Here is a 21,524-nt window from a genome sequence, read left to right as displayed (position 1 = left end):
TATAAGAATGTAGACCCACCTATATAGGCGATAGGCCTAAGGATAATGGGCATCCATATTTTGTATAAGTTTTTTTTTTCTTTAACTAATAGGCCCTTATAGTTTTTATAGGATGCATGAGAGAACAATTTATTTACCTATATAGGCTGGCCCATCTCTTATATCAGGAGACGATAAGGATGATGAATATTTTGTATCATACAAGTCATTTCCCTTACGAAAAAGTCCTGTGGTACTCCTGTGGTAATTACCACAGGACGGTACCACAGGACAGTACCACAGGAAAGTACCACAGGACAGTACCACAGGAATTGTCCTGTGGTATTTTGGGACATACCACAGGAAAGTACCACAGGACCGGTACCACAGAGCAGTACCACAGGACAGTACCACATAAATTCTTGTGGTATTTTGGGACGTACCACAGGACTAGTACCACAGAATAGTACCACAGGTCGATCATTACCGTGACACAGCATTACCACAGGGCAGTACCACACAGCATTTTCATGGTACCACAGGAGGGTACCACACAGGATAGATCGAAAAAAAAATCTGGGAGAATTTTAGCCACATATCAAGGAATATTCCTGATAGGTATAAGTGATGGATTTCAGGACAAACATGGCCCTACTTAATAACCTGTCCTACTCCTAACATATAACCTCAAACGAGAGTCTAATGGCCAAGTGCCATTCCAGTCCTATAATAATTCAATTCACGTAAATAAATTCAATTCAATAAAGAAATATGTATGTTACTTTTGTCCATGCTGGGAGGTGAGAGTTTCGTCTCACCTCCCAGGTCCATGTTACCAGACTATAAGGTTACTGCATGCATACCTCCTCCCCCAACTGTAAAAAGGGGTCCCTGCCATGATATTGATCAATATACAGCGTATAGTTCCCAAGTTGGATTGGAGACATTTTATTACACAGAGATATAACAGAGAAGTTAGGCATTAATCTGTATCGAAGTGCAGGAGAAATTTTCACTGTGTGCATCGGAAAATTTACCTAGGCCTAATATGAAACTCGCGCGGTGACGTATAAGGACCCACTGCTGGCGCCACGTTTCCAAAAGTGGGGGGGGGGGGGGGGGGGGGGGGGGGAGGGGACTTCCGGGTTTTTTCAGCTGACAAGCAAAGACAAAGTCTTCAGCTCATCTCTGTGATCCACTTGCGGGTTTCTTCAGCTGACATGAAAAACAAAATCAAAAGAAAAGAGAAAAAAAAAGAACAAAAAAATATCTTCAGCGAAAAAAAAACAAACCCTTGTCCCTTACCCCGCGTATTGGTTAATACATGTATAGATATGGAATACACCGCGGCCTGCACTACTGTATACATGTACTGGTATTTTATTTTAGGACTCCGCGGAAATGAATACACACAAAATTCATCTTACCCGCTCGAGCATGAAAATTACTCAGGTGAAAAATGTCTATTTTTACAGTTCCTATGATAAAGGCAGATACACGTACAAGGAACAGTGTGAAGTGTTAGCCTAGACTACAGATTTACCAGTCTTACGGCTTATTTTATGCACAGTGAGCTAGATTCCCGCTCGTGATGAACAGTCATTGAGCATCGCATAGCTAGCTGTGTGTTTCGTGTATGTACAGAGGACGTCATTCAGTTTTATCATCGGCAGCTAGCCTTCAACGTTAGTGTTGTGATCGACTTCCGCTTCAAGAGCTTGTCATCACAAATTCGTTTTCTCAATTCTTTGTGCCCGAACATCAGATTTGAAACGTTGGTCTCATTAGATTATTGCTCAAAATATCATTCGTAATCATCAGTCAGAGCACCTCCCTGCCTGGTCAGTGCGCGGGCAAGAAAGAGGGCATCTCGGTGGGCTAGCTGCGTTATCCGCATCGACACGCCCCTTACTGCAATGTAAACAACAGCGAAGCTGCCAAATTTAGCGATAGTCCCACCCGTGGCGTGTGGCGGCTTCTGTCTGCCCGTTTAGTGTAGTGTTGTCCTCATTGCGTGGGAATCTTTTGTCCCGTCCGATGGTCGATGACATCGACTACCGCAATCTCCTTGCCGCTAACTCTGAAGAAGACCTTGTTTTATTCCAAGCAGACCTAGTTACTACGAACAGCAAGTTGCGAGAACATGGACAGGGTACGAAGAAGGCAACGGGAAAAGTATTATCGTGGCCAGCCAGATTGAAACTATCTTTATTCAAAAATAGAACGGAACAGCCACAGAGAAACCGCGATTTCGCCCTCGTGAGCTCACGGGAATCTAGTCATGTGAACAATGCGGACTTCAAACAGTCTACACACTCGACCGGTTCGGAAGAAAGGTTTAAATCGGTCCAAACAAACAATGACTCGGGATATTTTACTCAGGCGGAGTGCAACCAGAGAGACTCGGCGGGTAGAACTTCTTCAGGCAGTGTTGATAGCTCGACTTTAGTACCCGCACTGGTAGCTGAACAACCGGTTATTTCCAGCAATGATGAGGCCTTGAGCTTGTCAGAAAGTCCATGTTTACTGACGCACACAGACGACATGGGGAAATACGATGACTTGGAGGACGATGTCCGTCTGGATGTCGGAGATAACGAAGCAGAGCCGCTAATATTTGGTAGCACAACCACAAGAAAGTCTCCCGATATCTCGTATAGGGATGGCAAGTCTCTATGGCACGGAAGGTAAACATCTCGATCCTAGTGTGTTTGACAGCTCTCAAATATGTGCTCACCTGTTGAATGGAAAGAATATAGTGTGAATCAAATTTTTAATAATTTGTGATTTGTTGGGAAAAGAATAGCTTTTAAAAGGATTGTTAAAGATAACTAGAAAGTGGAAATATAATGTAGAAATACTAGAATGGATGGATGAGATTTATGAAGAGGTTTTCATCAGTACGCGTGTAACGTTACCAGATAATTTGGATGGAATGTGGCAACTGATTGACGAATTGCCCTGAGACATATAGATAAGCACTGAATTGATCAGTGATTTGGTTGTAGCCGTGGCAACATAAAATTTATTTTTTTCCTTTTTTTGAAAATTTTCAAATTTCAAAATTTCAAAAATTATTCATTAATATGAACAATTTTGTATTGTTGTGGGCCATTCTACATAACGACAATGTATATTGCAGGTACTGAGAGCAGATGAACATGCAGGCTTGTTAAAAAGCAAAATGCTCTTGTTGATCGATAATATCAATCAACTATTATACTATTTATAGGGTGCATTTATCAACTCTCCTTTCTCGGCAGAAACAGGTTATCCAAACAGCTTTCAAGGAATTTTTACGAGTTGATAAGTTACGCAAAGCTGTTTTGAAATCCCTTTAGGAAAGCCTTTTCGAAAGCCCCAAATTTGTGGCTATCCAAACAGGTTCCCTATTTAAACAGGTTTTCAGAAACCTGTTTGTAAAAGCCTTTTGGAAGTTGATAAACGCAAAGCTGTTTTGAAACGGCTTTATAGTCTTGTATGGTACTTCATCACTTGTACTTCTCCTTGGGTCGAATAGCGCAATGCAGAGCACTGTGCAGTGACAGGCCAGTTAAAAAATTGTGTTCGCGAAGAGAGTTGATAAACGCAACTATTTTGAAAGCCATTTCTAAAGGGCTTTGGAAAGGGCTATCGAAAGCCATTTTAACAGGGGAAAGTTGATAAACGCAGGCAAGTCTCATGCCGCCACTCAGAAATATTTGAAGTAATATGTGCTAAACTGGAGCTGCCTCACAGATAGGAAGACAATTGATTCATGTGGCATTGCATCATGACTCGTCACTCAAAGGAAGATATGTCTTTATGATGGTAATTGCTTTTCGCCGTCCCTTCTTAGAAAACAAGCGGCACATTAATAGTACAGGCAGTCAGGGCTTTGGAAAGGGCTCTCGAAAGGGCTATGGAAAGGGCTTTCGAAAGGGCTGTCGAAAGGGCTATCAAAAGCCATTTAAACAGGGGAAAGTTGATAATCAAAACGCAGCCATAGTGTATTGTAGATTTCATGAAAGCCTTTGTTTGAGAAGGTACCACACTGACAACTCCTATCTAAAGATCTAGCAATTGTCAACCCATTGCTTAATTAGCTGATGTCGTTTCTTCTTGGAAGGAAGCAACATGTTTGTGTCAATGTTTCCTTCTCTCACTGGGATGATGTTACAAGCAGAATTCACCAAGTCACAGGGGAGTGTCCTTGGTTCCAAGCTTTTGGTAGTACATTAAGACCTCCTGAGTAGGTAACATCCAGCAGTATCTATGTTAAATGTTTGTGGATGATACAAATATCATTACATGGGTCTGCAAGTGATGCTGAACTTTTTGCAGAAAGGCCTAGAATGTCTCATTTCCTGGTCTGATCGAGAACAAGTGAAACAATGTTTTGTTCTTACAAATGGTAATTAAGACAAGCAGCATGCCTATTATGCTATGAATAATGGAAGTGATGAATAATCTGTCACATCATGCAGTAGCGGATCCAGAGGGGGGTGCACTGGGCGCGCGCCCCCCTCTTTATTTATTGTTAAAACAAAAGAAAAAAAATGAGCTGAAACCAAGAAGTAGCACCAGAAATATTTTTTGCGCCCCCCCCCTCCCCCCTTTATGGAATTCCTGGATCTGCCCCTGCAGTTTGCCCAAGATGCAGCTTGGAGTCCTTAGTACTGAAAAAAACAAACAACAAACAAACATATCAGTACTATAATAGCTCTTGAGAATATTGAAAGAAGAGCTGTGAAACTGGTATGTGAGATCACACCAAGAGAGCTTTGTCATGAACATATCTAGGCTGATCTACAGTATGTATACCTTGGACTCCCAACTTTAGCTTATATACCAATGGGTGAGGGATGATATCACCCCTCGCCCATATGATTGAAGCAGTGAAGCTCTTTCATGGAGTATGAGCAAAGAAAAGTGCCAGACATGGGCCTGACAAGTGAATGCACTTAAAGAGGACATAATGAAAACCCCCACAGCTATTTCTAGATAACTCAACAATACACATAAAACAGCCAGTTTTACATCTATAGGCCCTATCTACTCATTAGGAAACCTTGGAATAGTCTATAGATTATCACAAAGTGTCTACAGCATTGAGATTGGTCTGGACAAGATTTGGAAAATTATGAACCCATCAATTGTATGTTTCACACCACTCCACCTGGCCATGATTCAGCCAACTGTTCAAAGTGTTTAACAATATAATTACCGTAACTTTACAAAAACACATTATCTGCATGATGATCAGAGTATCACATAAAAATAGATTTTGATCTAGATTTGGGATGTACAATGTGCATCTAGAACAAAGATAATATATTTTTTGTGTGTCTTAACTAACTGACCTGATATTTGAATCACTTAAGGGGTGATCAAAATAATACCCTGTGTGCTGCAATTGCATTGTCAAGAGTGATCCATGTTGCATTGTCAAGAGTGATGCATGTTCAATGAAACAATGATTGCAGACCACTGGGCCTGTTGCATAAAACGATTAACCTTAGGAAAAACTCTGATCCTAAGAACTGTAAACTCAGATTAGTCTGATACTTCCATTGACTTTTACATCTTTAGTAGGTAAAAGTCTGTTGTAAATCAACTAAAGTTCTTCTCAGGTAAAAAGTTTTTTTGCTGGGCTTAGTCCTAACATAAAAATAATATTTGTTATCTTGCAATTGAACGAAAGGGAATTCACAACAAACTCTTCAGCATTGTGTCATTATTTACCCTGTCAGCTGTAACTGTGTATTATATCATGATATAATTTTGTTTGCATCCTTTCCAGGAGTATTAAGCGATCATAACAAAGTTTTGAGAGTACACAAAACAAGAAGGCAGGTTCAAGAGTCAATTCTTAAGGCATTAGCTTACAGTAGGATTGACCATGTCCCCACAAATCACTGACCATAGGACCAAGGGTGACTTTGCAGATGAGCAATGACAACGCAATAGCTGAGAAGATATACGTGTATACTGTAACATTCAGTGGGAAAAAGAAATATATATGGGTGATTCATTTAATAAGGGACTCAACATGTGACATAGGAGTCAAAATTTAGAATTTGTTGTTAGTAGATCTCAATGTGTAATTCTGCTTCCAAATGCTAAACATGTATAAGAGGTAGTCTTGTCTAAAGGATGATCCATACATTATTAGATTCATAGCAATGATAAAAATTCCCCCCCCCCCAAAAAAAAAAAAGTGATAGGACTTTTGACCACAGACTTTTGATTTGTGACTAAATGAGGACTCCTAAAGAAAATGAAATACTGTAAAATTAGAAATTTTCGCGGTGTTGAAATTTTCACGAATTTCGCGCAACCCAAAACTAGTGCGAAAATAAAAGCACGCGAATATTTTTGCTTGCTGTATGTTCCTGTAGTTGATGTCTTGATTCTGCGGAATCAAAAACACGCGAAACTCTTCTTACCCCGCCGAGTACGAAAAATTAGTCGCACGAAAATATCCACTTTTACAGTAAATTGAAGAAATTGAACGACTGTAGAATTTATCACAATAAAAACTTTCTGTTGTAGAATCATTTGTTTCTGTCTTTTCTATACCATGTGTTGGATAAAACATCACCGAGATGAGATCTTGTGCACTGGAACACCAATTCTTAGAGTGTAGCAGATTGTACACTTTATATCGTCCGTTCATCCCATCTGTGTCCCTCCTTTGTCTTTTCTCTTCAGAATCCTTGCAGGTCTGGGAATTACTGTCATCTTGGCAGCGTTCATCGGGGGAGGTATAGCAATTGGCATTATCTACAGCCGACCAAGCCAGAGTGAGCCCAGTCGAGATTTTGTCTACCAGAGGGCAGCTGTAGCAGCAGACGCGGCTCACTGCTCCGAGATTGGAAGGTGACTGATGAATGAGGAGGCCTTTTGTTACAGTGTAGTGGGTTAGAGGGATCAGGTGATCAACAGCCAAACTTTCACAAGTGACTGTTTACATCGACAAGGAAAAAAGTGACAGCAAAAGACTGGCAGAATTTGTTTGTTTGTTTTTAAATACTTTCAATTTTTTGGGGGGTCTTGTATAGTTGTCCACCAAGATTCAATATAATGAGAGAGTAGGGGAAATGTCTTTTTTCTGTCATTAAATGCCTGATAACTCATCCCATAAGATGTCAGGGGTATACTGTATCTGATAACAGTGGTTATATTCAATTATGCCATGTCCAAAGCACTGATAATTCAAGGTTTTAGCAGGAAAGTTTTAAAACTAAAGTAAGATTGCAGTACTGTTGGCATTTCAGTGTAATGTTGTGATTCAGATTTGTGCAGCTCAGCCTGTCACCTAGCAACAAGACAGGAATAGAAAACACCAAGATCTGAGACTCATTCTATCACCTCATCCTCGTAGTAGTACATTGATGACTGAAAACTAGTTTCTCTTCTTGGGCCAGGCTTTAGCACAGTCAAATCATCCAAGTCGGCATACTAATGAATTCCCCTTCAAACTTTGGTGAACCAGTTGATGAGTAAATATTCAAAAACTTGCTGAAGATTTAAAAGAAACACAAACTGTCCATATACAATCTGTATTTTATTTAAGGGTTTTGTGGTCAGTGATGGGCATTGACAACAGTTGATACATTGTAGCTCTTTGACAAATTATGTGTTATCATCCCTGTCCAACAACTGTCCATATTTTCTCCTGTCTATCATTATAACAGAGATGTTCTTACTGATGGAGGTGGTGCAATAGATGCAGCCATCGCTGGTTTGCTATGTGTGGGACTGTACAATGCTCACAGTACCGGCATCGGTGGAGGAAGCTTCACTCTCTACTATGATAAGCACGAGGGGACTGCACACTTTTGGGATTCCCGTGAGAAGGCGCCGCTTGCAGCTTACCAAGATATGTATGTCAACAAATCAGAAGACGCCTCAACAGTAGGTAGGGAGTTTGTTTGTTTGTTCATTTTAATTCTACCTTAGACTGTTGAAAGGAGCCTCTGTGATGTGAATCAGAACAGAAAACAATCTGTCATTTTTACAAGAGTCTAATTCTTGCTATTTGAAGCAAGAATTTTTACTTCATTTTTCCCCTTGAAACAGAATATTCCTCATATGCAATCTTATTTCAATTGAAAACTGTAATATTGCAATATCATTTCATCAAAATTAAACAGCCATATAGTATAACATATGAAAAAAAATGATAAAGTTAATGAGGAGGGGAAATTATGCCTTGATAATTTGTTTTTGTTATCTGATTTTCTTTTCAAGCCTAAGGTTTGTTTCAAATAAGAATGATATCTGAGCTATGCCACAAAGTATGATGGCATGACAGGTCAATATGTGACCGTGCATCACAAAACGAACAAAAAGTCGCACACAGTGATTTTGAGTGAGGACTGAAAATAAGTGAAATGAGTCAACCTAACCAATCTTTAGTTTTTCTTATTTTCTGAAAGAACAAGTCTTTCTCTATATCATAATAAAGTTTGGGATCATAAAACAAACATGAACTTGTGCTTTCAGCAGTTTTTCTCAAACACTTTTTGGTGGAATAGTGTGATTAGTTGTTTCTCATAGAACCCTCTTCCCGTTTCTCAAAAACCCTGTCCATACACTTCACTTTCAACTCCAATAACTTTGGAAAGAATGATGCTACTGCATTGAAAGTTGGCATCAATCATGTACAGAATGTGCTAATAAAGCATGCTAAATTTCAGCTTAATCTGATCATCCTTTCATTGTCGTCGCTCCGGTGGTCAACATCATGTTTTTTGCTCCATTCATCCAACAGCTGGCATAGCTTGGTAAAGATTAGGCGCTTGAATACACCCTGTACTTCAGAGCCTGTTTTCTCACTTCACCTTTTCCAGAGTGTGTCCTTTCTTTCCAATATTTAGATAGGTTAGGAGAGTCCATTTGAATTGAGTTATACATCATTTTGAAGCTTAGAGTCTGCTCTTTCAGAATCTACTCTTAACTAAAAATCCATGTCTGGCGACTTTTTGTTTGTTTTGTGATGCAAGGTCACATAATGGACAACTATTTTGTGAGAATAGTGTTACAAACATATTTAGAGATCATATTCACAGACTCTAATGTAAGGCCGATTGTAAATCATTCAGACATGTCATGAAAGAAAAGAAACACACACAAACAAACATGCACACACACAAGAAAGCTAAAAAGTAACTCATGCAAAGAGTGTCGAGATAATTTCCCACATCCCTACCACCATTATGTAGTGGTTCATCATTTTTCCTCACCCTGTTTCATGATATTTAGAAGGTCTAGCAGAAAACAAAGTCTGTCATATCTCGCTTACAGTACAGAATGATATATCTGTTTATGGAGTCAATAAAGTAGTAGTGATGAGAAAGCAATATTTCTTGATGGAGCAGAAGATTAAAATGAGATTCAAAGGTTAGAGTACATCAAGCTTGCAGGTCGAATTTTCATCATGAATTACCAGGGGGTGTTTCATAAAGCTGTTCGTAAAGTTATGAACGACTTACGAGTGACTGGTGATCAGTTCTTGTACTGAATTATGGAAATTCTGATAAGTATAGCACATCAGAACTGATCACCAGTTGCTCGTAAGTAGTTCGTAACTTTACGAACAGCTTTATGAAACACCCCCTGGTAAGAAACAAATATTGCCACTAATATTCATAGTGATGAAATTTTAGCAAACATAATTTTATGAGATGTTTGATACCTTTGGACTTTTGGCCTCTAACATTTGTGGCACTATAGTTGGACTTCACATCATTACATTGCATTACCAATAACAACGCCAACAACATAAAAACAAAAACAGGGCTTCACACTACACTGGCAGTAGTAGTGTGATATTTTGTTGTTCAGGCTCTTTATGTAGTAATTTTGATTGTCTGATTAATTAGATCTCAAAAGGATACTATGCGTATCAGATGACTCCCCCACCCCCCATATCTTCTTCTGTTTTTCATTTGAGGTATTTATTGTGGTGCTACTAACATTCTAACATACTATCCCCACACTGTCCCACTCTGATAAATCATTTTTAGATTGAACGGCTCCAAAGGGCAACGCATTCTCAATATTTGAGACCTCCTTCATCTTGGCTTCCACTTCTAACATTGAGGGATGTTAACCATTTTAGATTCTCTGTTCAGAGAAATCAAATTATTCACTGTATGCTTATTATTTGTTTGGTTTTTCAAAAATACGTTTTCAATTTCAGAGAGATACATTATACTGGTCAACTGATGAGACAAAATATGAGGATCTCACCCAGAATTCATATTGATCAGCTACCCTGGCTCAATGTTGTTATCTTCAGCTATGAGATTCATTCCCTCAGCACACATCCCCTGACGTTCTGCAGTTACTGTAAAATGAGAAATGTTCTCGTGCAGTTTAATTTCACGAATTTCGCCAAGATTCGCGATATTAAAATGCACATGAAAATTCTTACCTACTCTATATGCATTGAATGCCAGTGACAATTCGCGAAAATTTCATGCTGCCAAAAAGGCCGTCGGCTCCAATTGGCAATAATTTCATGCTGCAAATATATCGTGCTGTACAGTAAGGGTTATGATGTGTGAATCTTACCAGTTTCCTGCATCCCTGTAATGAAGTGCATTGTTGGAGTCAATTAATTTGGGTGTATATGACTTTATGTTTGTGACACTATGTCCATCAGCTCAATATTGATGTGTTCTAACCATGAGCCCAGTCCCAGCCCAAGGGAGAAAAGTCTCTTCTGATGTGAAACCTATTAGTATGTGTTGTATGTGTTTGTGAGTACTTTTACCATTCCATTGATCCTCTGAATGGAACTTCACCCACATCGGTATCTTTCTCATGTCATATTCAGATTCATTATTATCATTTTTTTTTTTTTTGGTCTTTTTTGTGCCCTGCCCAGGTGGCCTGGCTATTGGGGTGCCTGGAGAGATCAATGGCTATTGGGAAGCCCACCAAATGTTTGGCAGGTTGCCATGGAGACGGCTGTTTGAACCAGCCATCCAGCTAGCAGAGAATGGTCTGATTATTAGCACTGCTCTTGGAAATGCCATCAACTCACAGTCAGAGAGAATACTGGCAGATGAGAGTCTCAGGTATTATATCTTAATATCATATTGTGAGTGTCTGGGAATAGAGTGTTGCTGACATAGGATTCATAATCATAATTCCTAAACATGACAAATAAAACGCTTCATATAAATGGTAAAATAAGACTCATCTAAACACCTTCTAAAGACAGCCATGATGACTGCTACTGGTGATGATTGATGTAATTTACATACCAGAAATAAATCTAAAAGCCAGTTATCATATTGCAGTACATACATTTTCCTTCTCAAATAATTGTTAAATATATTGAACTAGACTGCTAGTATGTAAGGCCATGTTATCTGCTGAACACAGCATACCTTTGATGATTAAGGATAATAAAGAGAATCATCAGTTGCTGTGGTTTATTTCTTCTGCAAAGCTACCTTAATTATAAAGGTAAAAATATGTGATTTAAAATCAGGTTGGCAATAAGATTCACCACATGTGGTGATGCTGCATATCAATTTATTTTTATTCTAGAAGGCTCATTATGTTGAGGACGAGTCCAGAGTATACTCGGGAAGGTGTCTATGAGAAATGCATGTTGTAGCAAAATCAGTCCGTCCTCAATGGGTTGAGTCAGTAAAGGGTTAGTAGACGTCAGTGCTGTGTCATGGTGCAGTCTCACCATTTGGCATGCTTTGTTTATCTATGGCAGAGAGATCTTTACTGATAGCAATGGAAGACTTCTTACAGCAGGAGATACTATGTACCGAAGGAAGTTAGCCAACACACTTCGCCAGATTGCAGTTAACGGAGCGAGTGAATTCTACAATGGGTCGATTGCTGAAAACATTACAGCCGAGGTTCAGAATAGAGGTGAGTTACTGCAGTTGATGGGAACTCCCCTTGACTCTGATTGGATAGCATTCTGTAGTCATAATCCAAACTGTTTTGTGGAAATATGCATCTCTAGGTGAAGTGGAAACAATCTTTTTATTTATTACTTCAAACAAACATGTTTTGTTTTTTCTGATTCTGTCATGAAATGTGCTTGTTGATATCTCATCATCTTGCCACATCTTTCATCTTAAACCTCATAACAATTTCTGTAATGTGATTGTGTCCCTAGAAATGGCCACTAAACTACAATGTATGTGATCATTCAAATAGTAACTTAATAAAAGCTTTAATGTACAATAACTCACATACAGTGCACTCCCGTTGTAACAAACATATGACAAAATTCCGGTTACAATGAAGTAAAAATTCTGACCCAAGCTTTACCTGCTCTATGTTTTTTTTATTGTTTGTAATGAAATTTCTTTATTAGCGGAAAAATGAGCAAAGAAAATGTGATTCCAGGAAAGAAAAGTACCAGTCCCAAAGACTTTGTTATAATGGAAGTCCTATGTTTTCTTCGTTGTATGAGAAATTGAACATAAAACATAAAAACTAACAGTTCATATAATACTGTAAAACATGATATATTCGCGGCACGAAATTTTCGCGAATTGGAGCCGACGGCCTTTTTCGTGGCAAGAAATTTTCGCGAATTGGCTCTTGCGTTCAATGCATATAGTGTAGATAAGAAATTTCGCGTGCATTTTAATTTCGCGAATCTTGGCGCTCACGAAATTCGCGAAATTAAAATGCACGCGAACATTTCTCGTTTTACAGTAATTGGAACTTTTTGGAAAATTTATCTTTAGTACAATTATTTTATTGAAGAATGACACGACAGTGATGGGATTGGAAAAAGAAATGTACTCAATTTCCGGATGATGTATGTCTTGCCTTTTGTGTGTACTTTTACCTGTCCTGTGATTTGAGTCTCATATAAAGCAAATAATAAAGTTTTACATAATATTCTCGCTGGTGGTTTCCAAAAATTAGTCCGATGCTTCAAATATCAACATATTGTATATTTGTACAGTATTATTAGTTTTGGTTAATAAAAGAATAATCCAAAATGTATTTGTGCTTGATGAATTTCTGAAAAAAACAAACTTTAGATATAAGGCACAGAAAAATGAGATGTTACTGCAAAGAGTATGTTTGTTGTTCCTGGTCAGGTGGTATAATCACAGTTGAAGATCTGGCGGCTTACAGTGTAGAAAAGAGAACACCACTGAGCTTCCGAATCAATGATATGACTGTGTACTCTGGCAGGCCACCATGCAGTGGAGCTGTCTATGCCTTAATACTCAACATCCTTGAAGGTAAGAGAAGTGTGCCTGAGAAGAAACAAAGAAATAGATTGCTTCATAGCGATTTAAATGGTTGTGTCCATCTTTATCTTTAAATGATTGTTTCCACTATTAATATCTTGATTTCTTTGTTTAACAATATAGCCGACGCCATATGCTATTATCTGTTTTAAATGTCCATCTTTCATTGATGAGTCTCTATTTATTTTTCTGCTTTCATTCAAAACATCTTAATAATCCATAGCAGGGCACTTAATGTCAGGCCCGATATTTAGTACTAGCAGAGCTGCCAAGTCTCCCTGATTCTGCAGGAGTCTCCATGTAAATGTCAAAATCTGTTCATGTCTGAATAAGAGAATATTAAAATCTCCCTGATTTGGGGATTATTTTTGCCCATTGAAATGCATGTAACACACAGATATCTCCCTGATTGCTGTGTGGAATCTCCCTGATTTGGATTTGGGAATGTTGGCAGACCTGTACTACTGCCCCGACTAGTAGTCCAAATGTTAGTATTAAATTCAGAACAAGTGTAGGCGGAGTAATAGCAATCCACTCAATCTATACTTAAAGTTTATTCTGGCCATATGATTCCAGTCAGTATTATTTGCTATCATTCTCACTGTGTTATCCCTTTGTAATATATTTCCGATTGATTGTGACTTCTGTGTCCGTTTTACAGGGTATGATTTTACTGCTGCCAGTATTAGATCCGACAATGACAAAGTTCTCACGTACCACCGCATCATCGAGGCCTTTAAGTTTGCCTATGCCAAGAGAAGCGCCCTTGGAGACGAAAGTTTTGTCAATGTCACAGAGGTAATGTACTCTTGACACCATTGAATGAATCACTAACTGGTAGAGGAATTAGCTATAGTTGAGTGTGGTAAGATCACAAACTCAAGTTATACTATTGGGTCCTAGATGTCAGAGCTAAAAGCTGCTTGTAGTGTTTGTAGTCAGCAATTCATCTTTTGAATATCAACCATATGGTTGTAGAGAGGTGATTAATCAGGCTCAGGTTGTGTGTTAAGTAGTGAGAACAGATGTATGCTTGATCAGTGCTTGATGATCATCCGTCTGTGTGACTCTAGAAAGAGAGGTGAACTTATTACCAGACTGCTGTTTGTTTATCACTCATGATGTGTGAGGAGACATGATAGGAATCTTGAGATCTGTGAATGATAATGATAATGAATAACACTTTTATAACACTTAATACTGATGTTTCTAAGCATGAAATGTTATACTGGGGAGTTTAAGGCATTTTCATTTAGAAATTCCTTGACAGATAATAAATATCACTTTTGTAGTCAAATAGAAATTTGCTGTGAAATGTTTGTAAATAAGCCCCAACATCTCTTTTCCCTATTAAAGAAAACAAAATAGATGTCAATATATGTATCATACCAAGTCAAATTAATTGGTTCCCTTTTGGCTTCCAAACATTGGTGTATTGACCCTTATCAAGTACTAGTACTTTTTATGTCAATAATCATGTTACCTCTTTTTGCACATTCCAATGAGATGATATTTCTGTTTCTTGTTTACCAAATGGCTGGCTGGTAATGGAGTACCGTGTGTGTGACTTTTTTCTCAGTATCAAGCAGTCTTCATTTCGTAATCTTTCAGATTATGTCTGAAAGCTAACTACTGTGTGCAAAATGTATGTGGACTGTTGACAAGAGGAATACTAATAATTGACATAATTATTGACGAAGAAGGTGAACATAGGCTTTCCAAATCTTATGCTAGAAAGGAAAAATGTTTTAGTGTGGGGAATAGCACAGAAACATTTGTATAGAAGGGAGAAATGTCATTTTTGTTTGGCAAAGGTAAGGCTATCATATTCAATGCTTTATAGTGATAACATTTTGAGAATGTAATCTCAACAAGGAAAGCTAATTACTTGAAATATGTCTTGAGTAAATATGTCTACTCCTCTTCATTGAAGTGTGGTGTATGAGTAGAATAAGTCAGTTATAACTTTGTAAGGTATCTAACTTTACCATCACACAAGTTTTCACTCTCTGGAACCATAATCTATGTCAACACACTTCAAATTGAACAACACTTATAAAGAGAACGGAGATAACGGTAGTTTTATACTGTTTGAACTCATACCAAGGTTATTGGCAGGGACTAGATATCTCCACTTGATCTTTGCACTGTGCTAACAATTGTAAGTTTGGATTTTGCATTTACTTAGAGACATCAGGTTTTGATCATCAAGTCCAAACAAGCTACTACACTAGTACAGAAGATGTTCATCATCATGGTAGTTGGTGAAGGAATAAGGTTAATCGCTTCTCACACAAAGCAAATTAAAACAGAACGCTTCCTCTCGCAAAGTAGACTGAGTGCTGCAGTGAACGTGTACAAGTGTATTTGTAAGTGCTAGAGAAGAAAACATTGTACTGAGAGGTACGCCATTGTTTTGCTTCGCTGGAACAAAGACTGTGCTATCATTGGTTGATGTAGTAGAATTTAGCCAATCATTGACGTTCCTGCCAGAAATTCCCTACCTGTCATCTGCGGCCATACGGAAAGGCAGCCCTCTCGGCCTGAATTCAGTGGCTGTCACCATGCTGCAGTGATTGTTGACTCCATTTTGTTCACGTGCTGTTTCCTTCTGTGTCTGCATCACCCTCTACCTCTTTACTGCCATGGCCTCGAACACGTGATCTAGAACAGTATCTAGCCAAACCCTCTGGTGGGAAAGTCTATGACTGACTGAATACTAGCTTCCGCATCGGCCAATCATAGCGCAGTCTCCGCTCCAGCGAAGCGGAACAATGGCGAACCTTCAAGTAGAATGTTTTCTTCGCTAGCGCTATAGATACACATTCACTGCAGTGCTCAGTCTACTCTGCCAGACGAAGGCCAGCAGATCTTGCGGCCTTAGCTTGGTAAATCCTTTCCATTTTATCTCACTTCATGTGATGACTGATAAATCTTATTCCTTCGTGCTACTCTACTAATATGCCAATATTGTTCTTACATCTGTACCAAGATAAACCTCATTGCAACTGACTTCTAGAGCTGTGCTAATGTGGAAACATCCCATGTGTCAAATATTGTGTTGGATGGAAGTGATAGTGAATCATTCTTATGTGTTCTATGCTGATACAAGCACCTCTTTCAAAAACTTCCTGTATCTCTGTATTTTGATCTGTAAATGCAAAGTAGCATCAGATTAGCATGCATCGAATAGAGATAACCATTTCCAGATGTACTTTCTATTTCATTCTCAACAAATCATGCAACTTATTTGATTTCGTTTTTTGTGCTATTGAATCTGTAGTTGGTGGCAAATATGACATCTCAAACATATGCAGATGGTCTGAGAGCTAGAATCAACGATGACAGGACATACAACTACACATACTATGACCCTGAGTTCGAGATTGTCAACGATGGGGGAACAGCGCACATTTCCATTGTAGACCAGGAAGGCAATGCCGCTTCAGTCACAAGTACCATAAACACATAGTGAGTTTACCTCTCCTGACTTTTAACACCTAGTGAGTGTACCTCTCCTACCTTTTAACACCTAGTGAGTTTACACTCCTTCCTTTTAACACCTAATGAGTTTACCTCTCCTACCTTTTTAATACCTAGTGAGTTTACCTCTCTCACCTTTAACACCTAGTGAGTTTAGCTCTCCCATCTTTTAACACTTTGTGAGTATACTTCTCCTACCTTTTCACACATAGTCAGTTAACTCTCCCATCTTTTAACACCAAGTAGGTTTACTTCTCCTACCTTTTAAACACGCAGTAAGTTTACCTCTCCCTCCCTTTTAACACCTAGTGCGTTTACCTCTCCTACCTTTTTAATACGTAGTGAGTTTACCTCTCTCACCTTTAACACCTAGTGAGTTTACCTCTCCCACCTTTGAACACTAAGTGAGTGTACTTCTACCTTTTAACACGTAGTGAGTTTACCTCCCTATATCTTTTAACACCTAGTGAGTTTACCTCTCCCACCCTTTAACACCTAGTGAGTTTACCTCTCCAATTCCTTTTAGAACCTAGTGAGTTTACTTCTCCTACCTTTTAACACCTAGTGAGTTTACCTCTCCTACCCTTTAACACCTAGTGAGTTTACCTCTCCAATTCCTTTTAGAACCTAGTGAGTTTACTTCTCCTACCTTTTAACACCTAGTGAGTTTACCTCTCCTGACTTTTAACACCTAGTGAGTTTACCTCTCCCACCTTTGAACACCAAGTGAGTGTACTTCTACCTTTTAACACCTAGTGAGTTTACCTCCCTATACCTTTTAACACCTAGTGAGTTTACCTCTCCTACCCTTTAACACCTAGTGAGTTTACCTCTCCTATTCCTTTTAGAACCTAGTGAGTTTACTTCTCCTACCTTTTAACACCTAGTGAGTTTACCACTCCTGTCTTTTCACACCTAGTGAGTTTACCTCTCCCACCTTTTTAACACATAGTGAGTTTACCTCTCTCACCTTTTAACACCTAGAGAGTTTACTTCTCCTACCTTTTAACACATAGTAGGTTTATCTCTCCTTCCTTTTAACACCTAGTGAGTTTACCTCTCCTACCTTTTTAATACCTAATGAGTTTACCTCTCTCACCTTTAACACTTAGTGAGTTTACTTCTCCAAACTTTTCATACATAGTGAGTTTACCTCTCCCACCTTTTAACACCAAGTGAGTTTACTTCTCCTAACACCTAGTGAGTTTACTTCGCCTAACTTTTAACACCTAGTGAGTTTACCACTCCTGTCTTTTCACACCTAGTGAGTTTACCTCTCCCACCTTTTTAACACACAGTGTGTTTACCTCTCTCACCTTTTAACACCTAGTGAGTTTACTTCTCCTACCTTTTAACACATAGTAGGTTTATCTCTCCCTCCTTTTAACACCTAGTGAGTTTACCTCTCCTACCTTTTTAATACCTAATGAGTTTACCTCTCTCACCTTTAACACTTAGTGAGTTTACTTCTCCAAACTTTTCATACATAATGAGTTTACCTCTCCCACCTTTTAACACCAAGTGAGTTTACTTCTAACACCTAGTGAGTTTACCTTTCCTACCTTTTAACACCTAGTGAGTTTACCTCTTCTTCCTTTTAACACCTAGTGAGTTTACCTCTCCTACCCTTGTAATACCTAGTGAGTTTACCTCTCTCACCTTTGGCACCTAGTGAGTTTAGCTCTCCCACCTTTTAACACTTAGTGAGTTTACTTCTCCTACCTTTTCACACATAGTCAGTTTGCCTCTCCCATCTTTTAACACCAAGTGGGTTTACTTCTACCTTTTAAACACGTTGTGAGTTTACCTCTCCTGACTTTTAACACCTAGTGAGTGTACCTCTCCTACCTTTTAACACCTAGTAAGTTTGCCTCGCTCTCCTTTCAACACCTAGTGCGTTTACCTCTCCTACCTTTTTAATACTTGGTTAGTTTACCTCTTCTACCTTTTAACACCCAGTGAGTTTACCTCTCTCCTTTTAACACCTAGTGAGTTTACCTCTCCAATCTTTTTAACACCTAGTGAGTTTACCTCTCTCCTTTTAACACCTAGTGAGTTTACCTCTCCAACCTTTTTAATATGTAGTGAGTTTGCCTCTCTCATATTTAACACCTAGTGAGTTTACCTCTCTCACCTTTAAACACCTCTAGAGTGAGTTTTTCATTCTCACATTTTAACACCCAATAGTCTCGGTGCCGGGGGCTGAACCTTGTCTTGCATCCCAGAGAATTTTGAGATGTCCAAAATGGTCACTGAAAATGGAAATTCCACTTCAAATATTTATGTGTGAATGGTGAAGAAATTAAAAATAAATTGATGGTTTTACCCTATTTCGAAGGGACTAAATCAAAATCTGGGTGAGTCTACTCTTGCATCCCAGAGAGTTTTGAGGTATCGACAATGGCCACCAAAAATGGAAATTCCATGATTGATATTTCTGTGTGAATGGTGAAGAAATGGAAAATACACTAATGGTTTTACCATATATTTCCAGGGTGCTGAATCCAAATCTGAATGATTCAACTCAAGTATGCATCCTAATAGCTTTTGACAACCTGAGGAATACACTTCCATTGCGTGGTAACAGATAACCTTGGAGCATCTATAATATATTACGTCAAATTACCTAAAAAAGATGTGTTCATATTTCTCTGCACCTTTGTTTTCTAGTTTTGGATCAAAGGTCCGAGGGAATGTAACAGGTATTATCTTCAACAATGAAATGGATGACTTCTCGAAGCCGGGAGAACCCAATAGTTATGGTGTACCACCTTCCGAGACAAATTTCATAGTGCCTGGAAAGCGCCCTATGTCTTCCATGACTCCAGTAATCATGGTTGATGATAATGGCGAAGTGCGCTTTGTCGCTGGAGCGTCGGGAGGTACAAGAATCACCACGGCAACAAGTTTGGTAGGTGACAAACAAAATAATGTAAGCCGTACCCCAGTGTATGACAATTGTATTGATCAAACTGTTTTAAGAAAATAACCTATAACAAATGACTCGCCTTATATTCTGGGGGTGTATAGGACATCCCTCATGTCTTTTATAAGCTTACTTTTGTGGGAAATATCGCTAATGTGCAAAATGGTAAACTTTGATAATTGCTGTAATTTTTTTTCTCAATATTGACTGAAATTGTGGAATAGTGATACATTGACAGTTGTTTGTGCAGTGGTAAAAGCGGCCATCTTTAGATGGCTAAACAAGTTAAGTTTGATAATGATTAGAGGTGTTTAATTCACTGTGGAAGTATTGATCTCTAAGTCTAATGCCATTCACTAATTGCATTAAAAATGCATGAAACACTCAATACAAAACATTACAATTTAAACGTGCCATTGCTTGGTAACAGCATATACGATTTTTTCTTTCTCTGTTTACAATGTGGATGTAATATTATATACTGACAGTTGCATGAAATAGTCGTAATGGGTTACATCTTTATGAATTAAATCTTGAATAGGCATGTACAGACAAAATTGGATTCTAGCATTTGGTTCATTTGTATGTGACCTCACATATCATATGAAGTCATTATGACCTCACCGGTCTATTATCATAGGTATCCGTGGAGACGCTTTGGTTTGAGTCTTCTCTGGTTGATGCTGTAGAGAGGAGAAGGGTCCACCACCAACTCGTTCCACAGTACTTCAATTATGAGCCCACATTTCCTAGTGTGAGTATGCATTGTAAGCGTGAATCAACCATTTATGTTTTGGTGTGTGCAAGGAACATGATGTGGGATGATTAATTAAAGGGAGAGTATGTGCTGTGTAGAGGGAAGGCTATGGCAAAAGTGACATTGAGGTAATCTGTCAATTAACTTGCTTTACTGACAGAATACAGTTTTGGGGAAGATGGGAGAGAGAGAATGATTATATGGAGTAAAAATGAATCATAGGGAGACAGGGTAGATTAAGCTCGCTTGGGGATTTAGCTTCACCTGGTTTGATATGGAGGAAGAGAAGGGTAATCAATGTTAGAGGTGAGTAGAGAATGTGTAGAGCAGGGCAAACTCACTCAGTAATATTTTTGCTATATTAAGAACTTACAGCCCAAATTTTCCTCCACAGGATTCCACTTAATATGCCACTTTAAAAAACTGGAATAGGTGTAATGAGATATGAACTGTAATGATGTATAAGTCATCTATGAAATGTGAAAAAAGAATTCATGATCTTTACACAAACCAGAAATTTATCATTTCTTATCGTACATATAAACTCACTTGTATACATCTATGTATAAAGTTTAAATTGTTTATATTGATTTTGCAAAGTTGTTTAGTATAACGAGGTTAATATTTGGTCCCAACTTGCTTGTTGTAAAGAGACTTTATTATCCTGGTCTTACATCCCACTGATTGAGAGAATGCCATGTTGGTCTTGTCACTTGTAGGATGTAGTGGAAGGTTTAGAGGAGAAGCGTCACGTGGCTCAGGAGTCATCCAGCTTTGCTGTCGTCCAAGCTATCAAACGGCTGGAAGATGACTGGCTGGAGGCTCACTGTGACAGCCGTAAGGGAGGAAGACCTGCTGGATTCTGAGACCTGAGAATTGCTCTTTGAAACATTCTCTGCTGCTCATTGATCATCACTTCTTTCCAGTGGTGAAGGAGGTGACGGGGAAATACACATGATGAATATTTCAGTAACAAAATGCTCACAATGCAGTGAATATCTCATCATGTATTTCTCAGACAATCATCTTTATCAAAACTTATAATGTGTAACATTAACAAATAGAGAACTATATACATGATTTCCAGGTGGTATTGTGAGAGAGTTTGCTGTGAGGAATGTAGAATGTTTCCTCTTTT

The 21,524-nt window shown here is 38.6% G+C and overlaps 1 protein-coding gene across 1 annotated transcript; it reads left to right on the top strand.

The window, feature by feature from the left end:
* The first annotated feature begins 1,797 nt into the window (after nt 1-1,797).
* On the top strand, nt 1,798-21,252 carry LOC139722717 (glutathione hydrolase 1 proenzyme-like). Its single transcript, XM_071634008.1, has 11 exons — nt 1,798-2,666; nt 6,673-6,840; nt 7,659-7,882; nt 10,859-11,051; nt 11,708-11,868; nt 13,065-13,211; nt 13,882-14,018; nt 16,504-16,691; nt 19,374-19,614; nt 20,270-20,383; nt 21,106-21,252. The coding sequence occupies exons 1-11, from the start codon at nt 2,017-2,019 to the stop codon at nt 21,250-21,252; spliced, it is 2,370 nt and encodes a 789-aa protein (XP_071490109.1). The 5' UTR covers nt 1,798-2,016.
* The last annotated feature ends 272 nt before the right edge of the window (nt 21,253-21,524 follow it).

The sequence above is a fragment of the Diadema antillarum genome, unplaced genomic scaffold (assembly GCF_040938485.1).
Source record: "Diadema antillarum isolate AM-2024a unplaced genomic scaffold, OU_Dant_1.0 scf00000170, whole genome shotgun sequence".
NCBI lineage: Eukaryota > Metazoa > Echinodermata > Echinoidea > Diadematoida > Diadematidae > Diadema > Diadema antillarum.
Note: the sequence above shows the minus strand (reverse complement) of the source record. Positions and strands in the feature narration are given on the sequence as shown.

Excerpts from the sequence above, each read along its gene's own strand:
- LOC139722717 (XM_071634008.1), top strand. The coding sequence starts at position 2,017 with ATGGTCGATGACATCGACTACCGCAATCTCCTTGCCGCTAACTCTGAA. Across the intron at positions 13,212-13,881 it reads AATACTCAACATCCTTGAAG|GGTATGATTTTACTGCTGCC; the intron begins GTAAGAGAAGTG and ends TCCGTTTTACAG. Across the intron at positions 16,692-19,373 it reads ACAAGTACCATAAACACATA|TTTTGGATCAAAGGTCCGAG; the intron begins GTGAGTTTACCT and ends TTTGTTTTCTAG.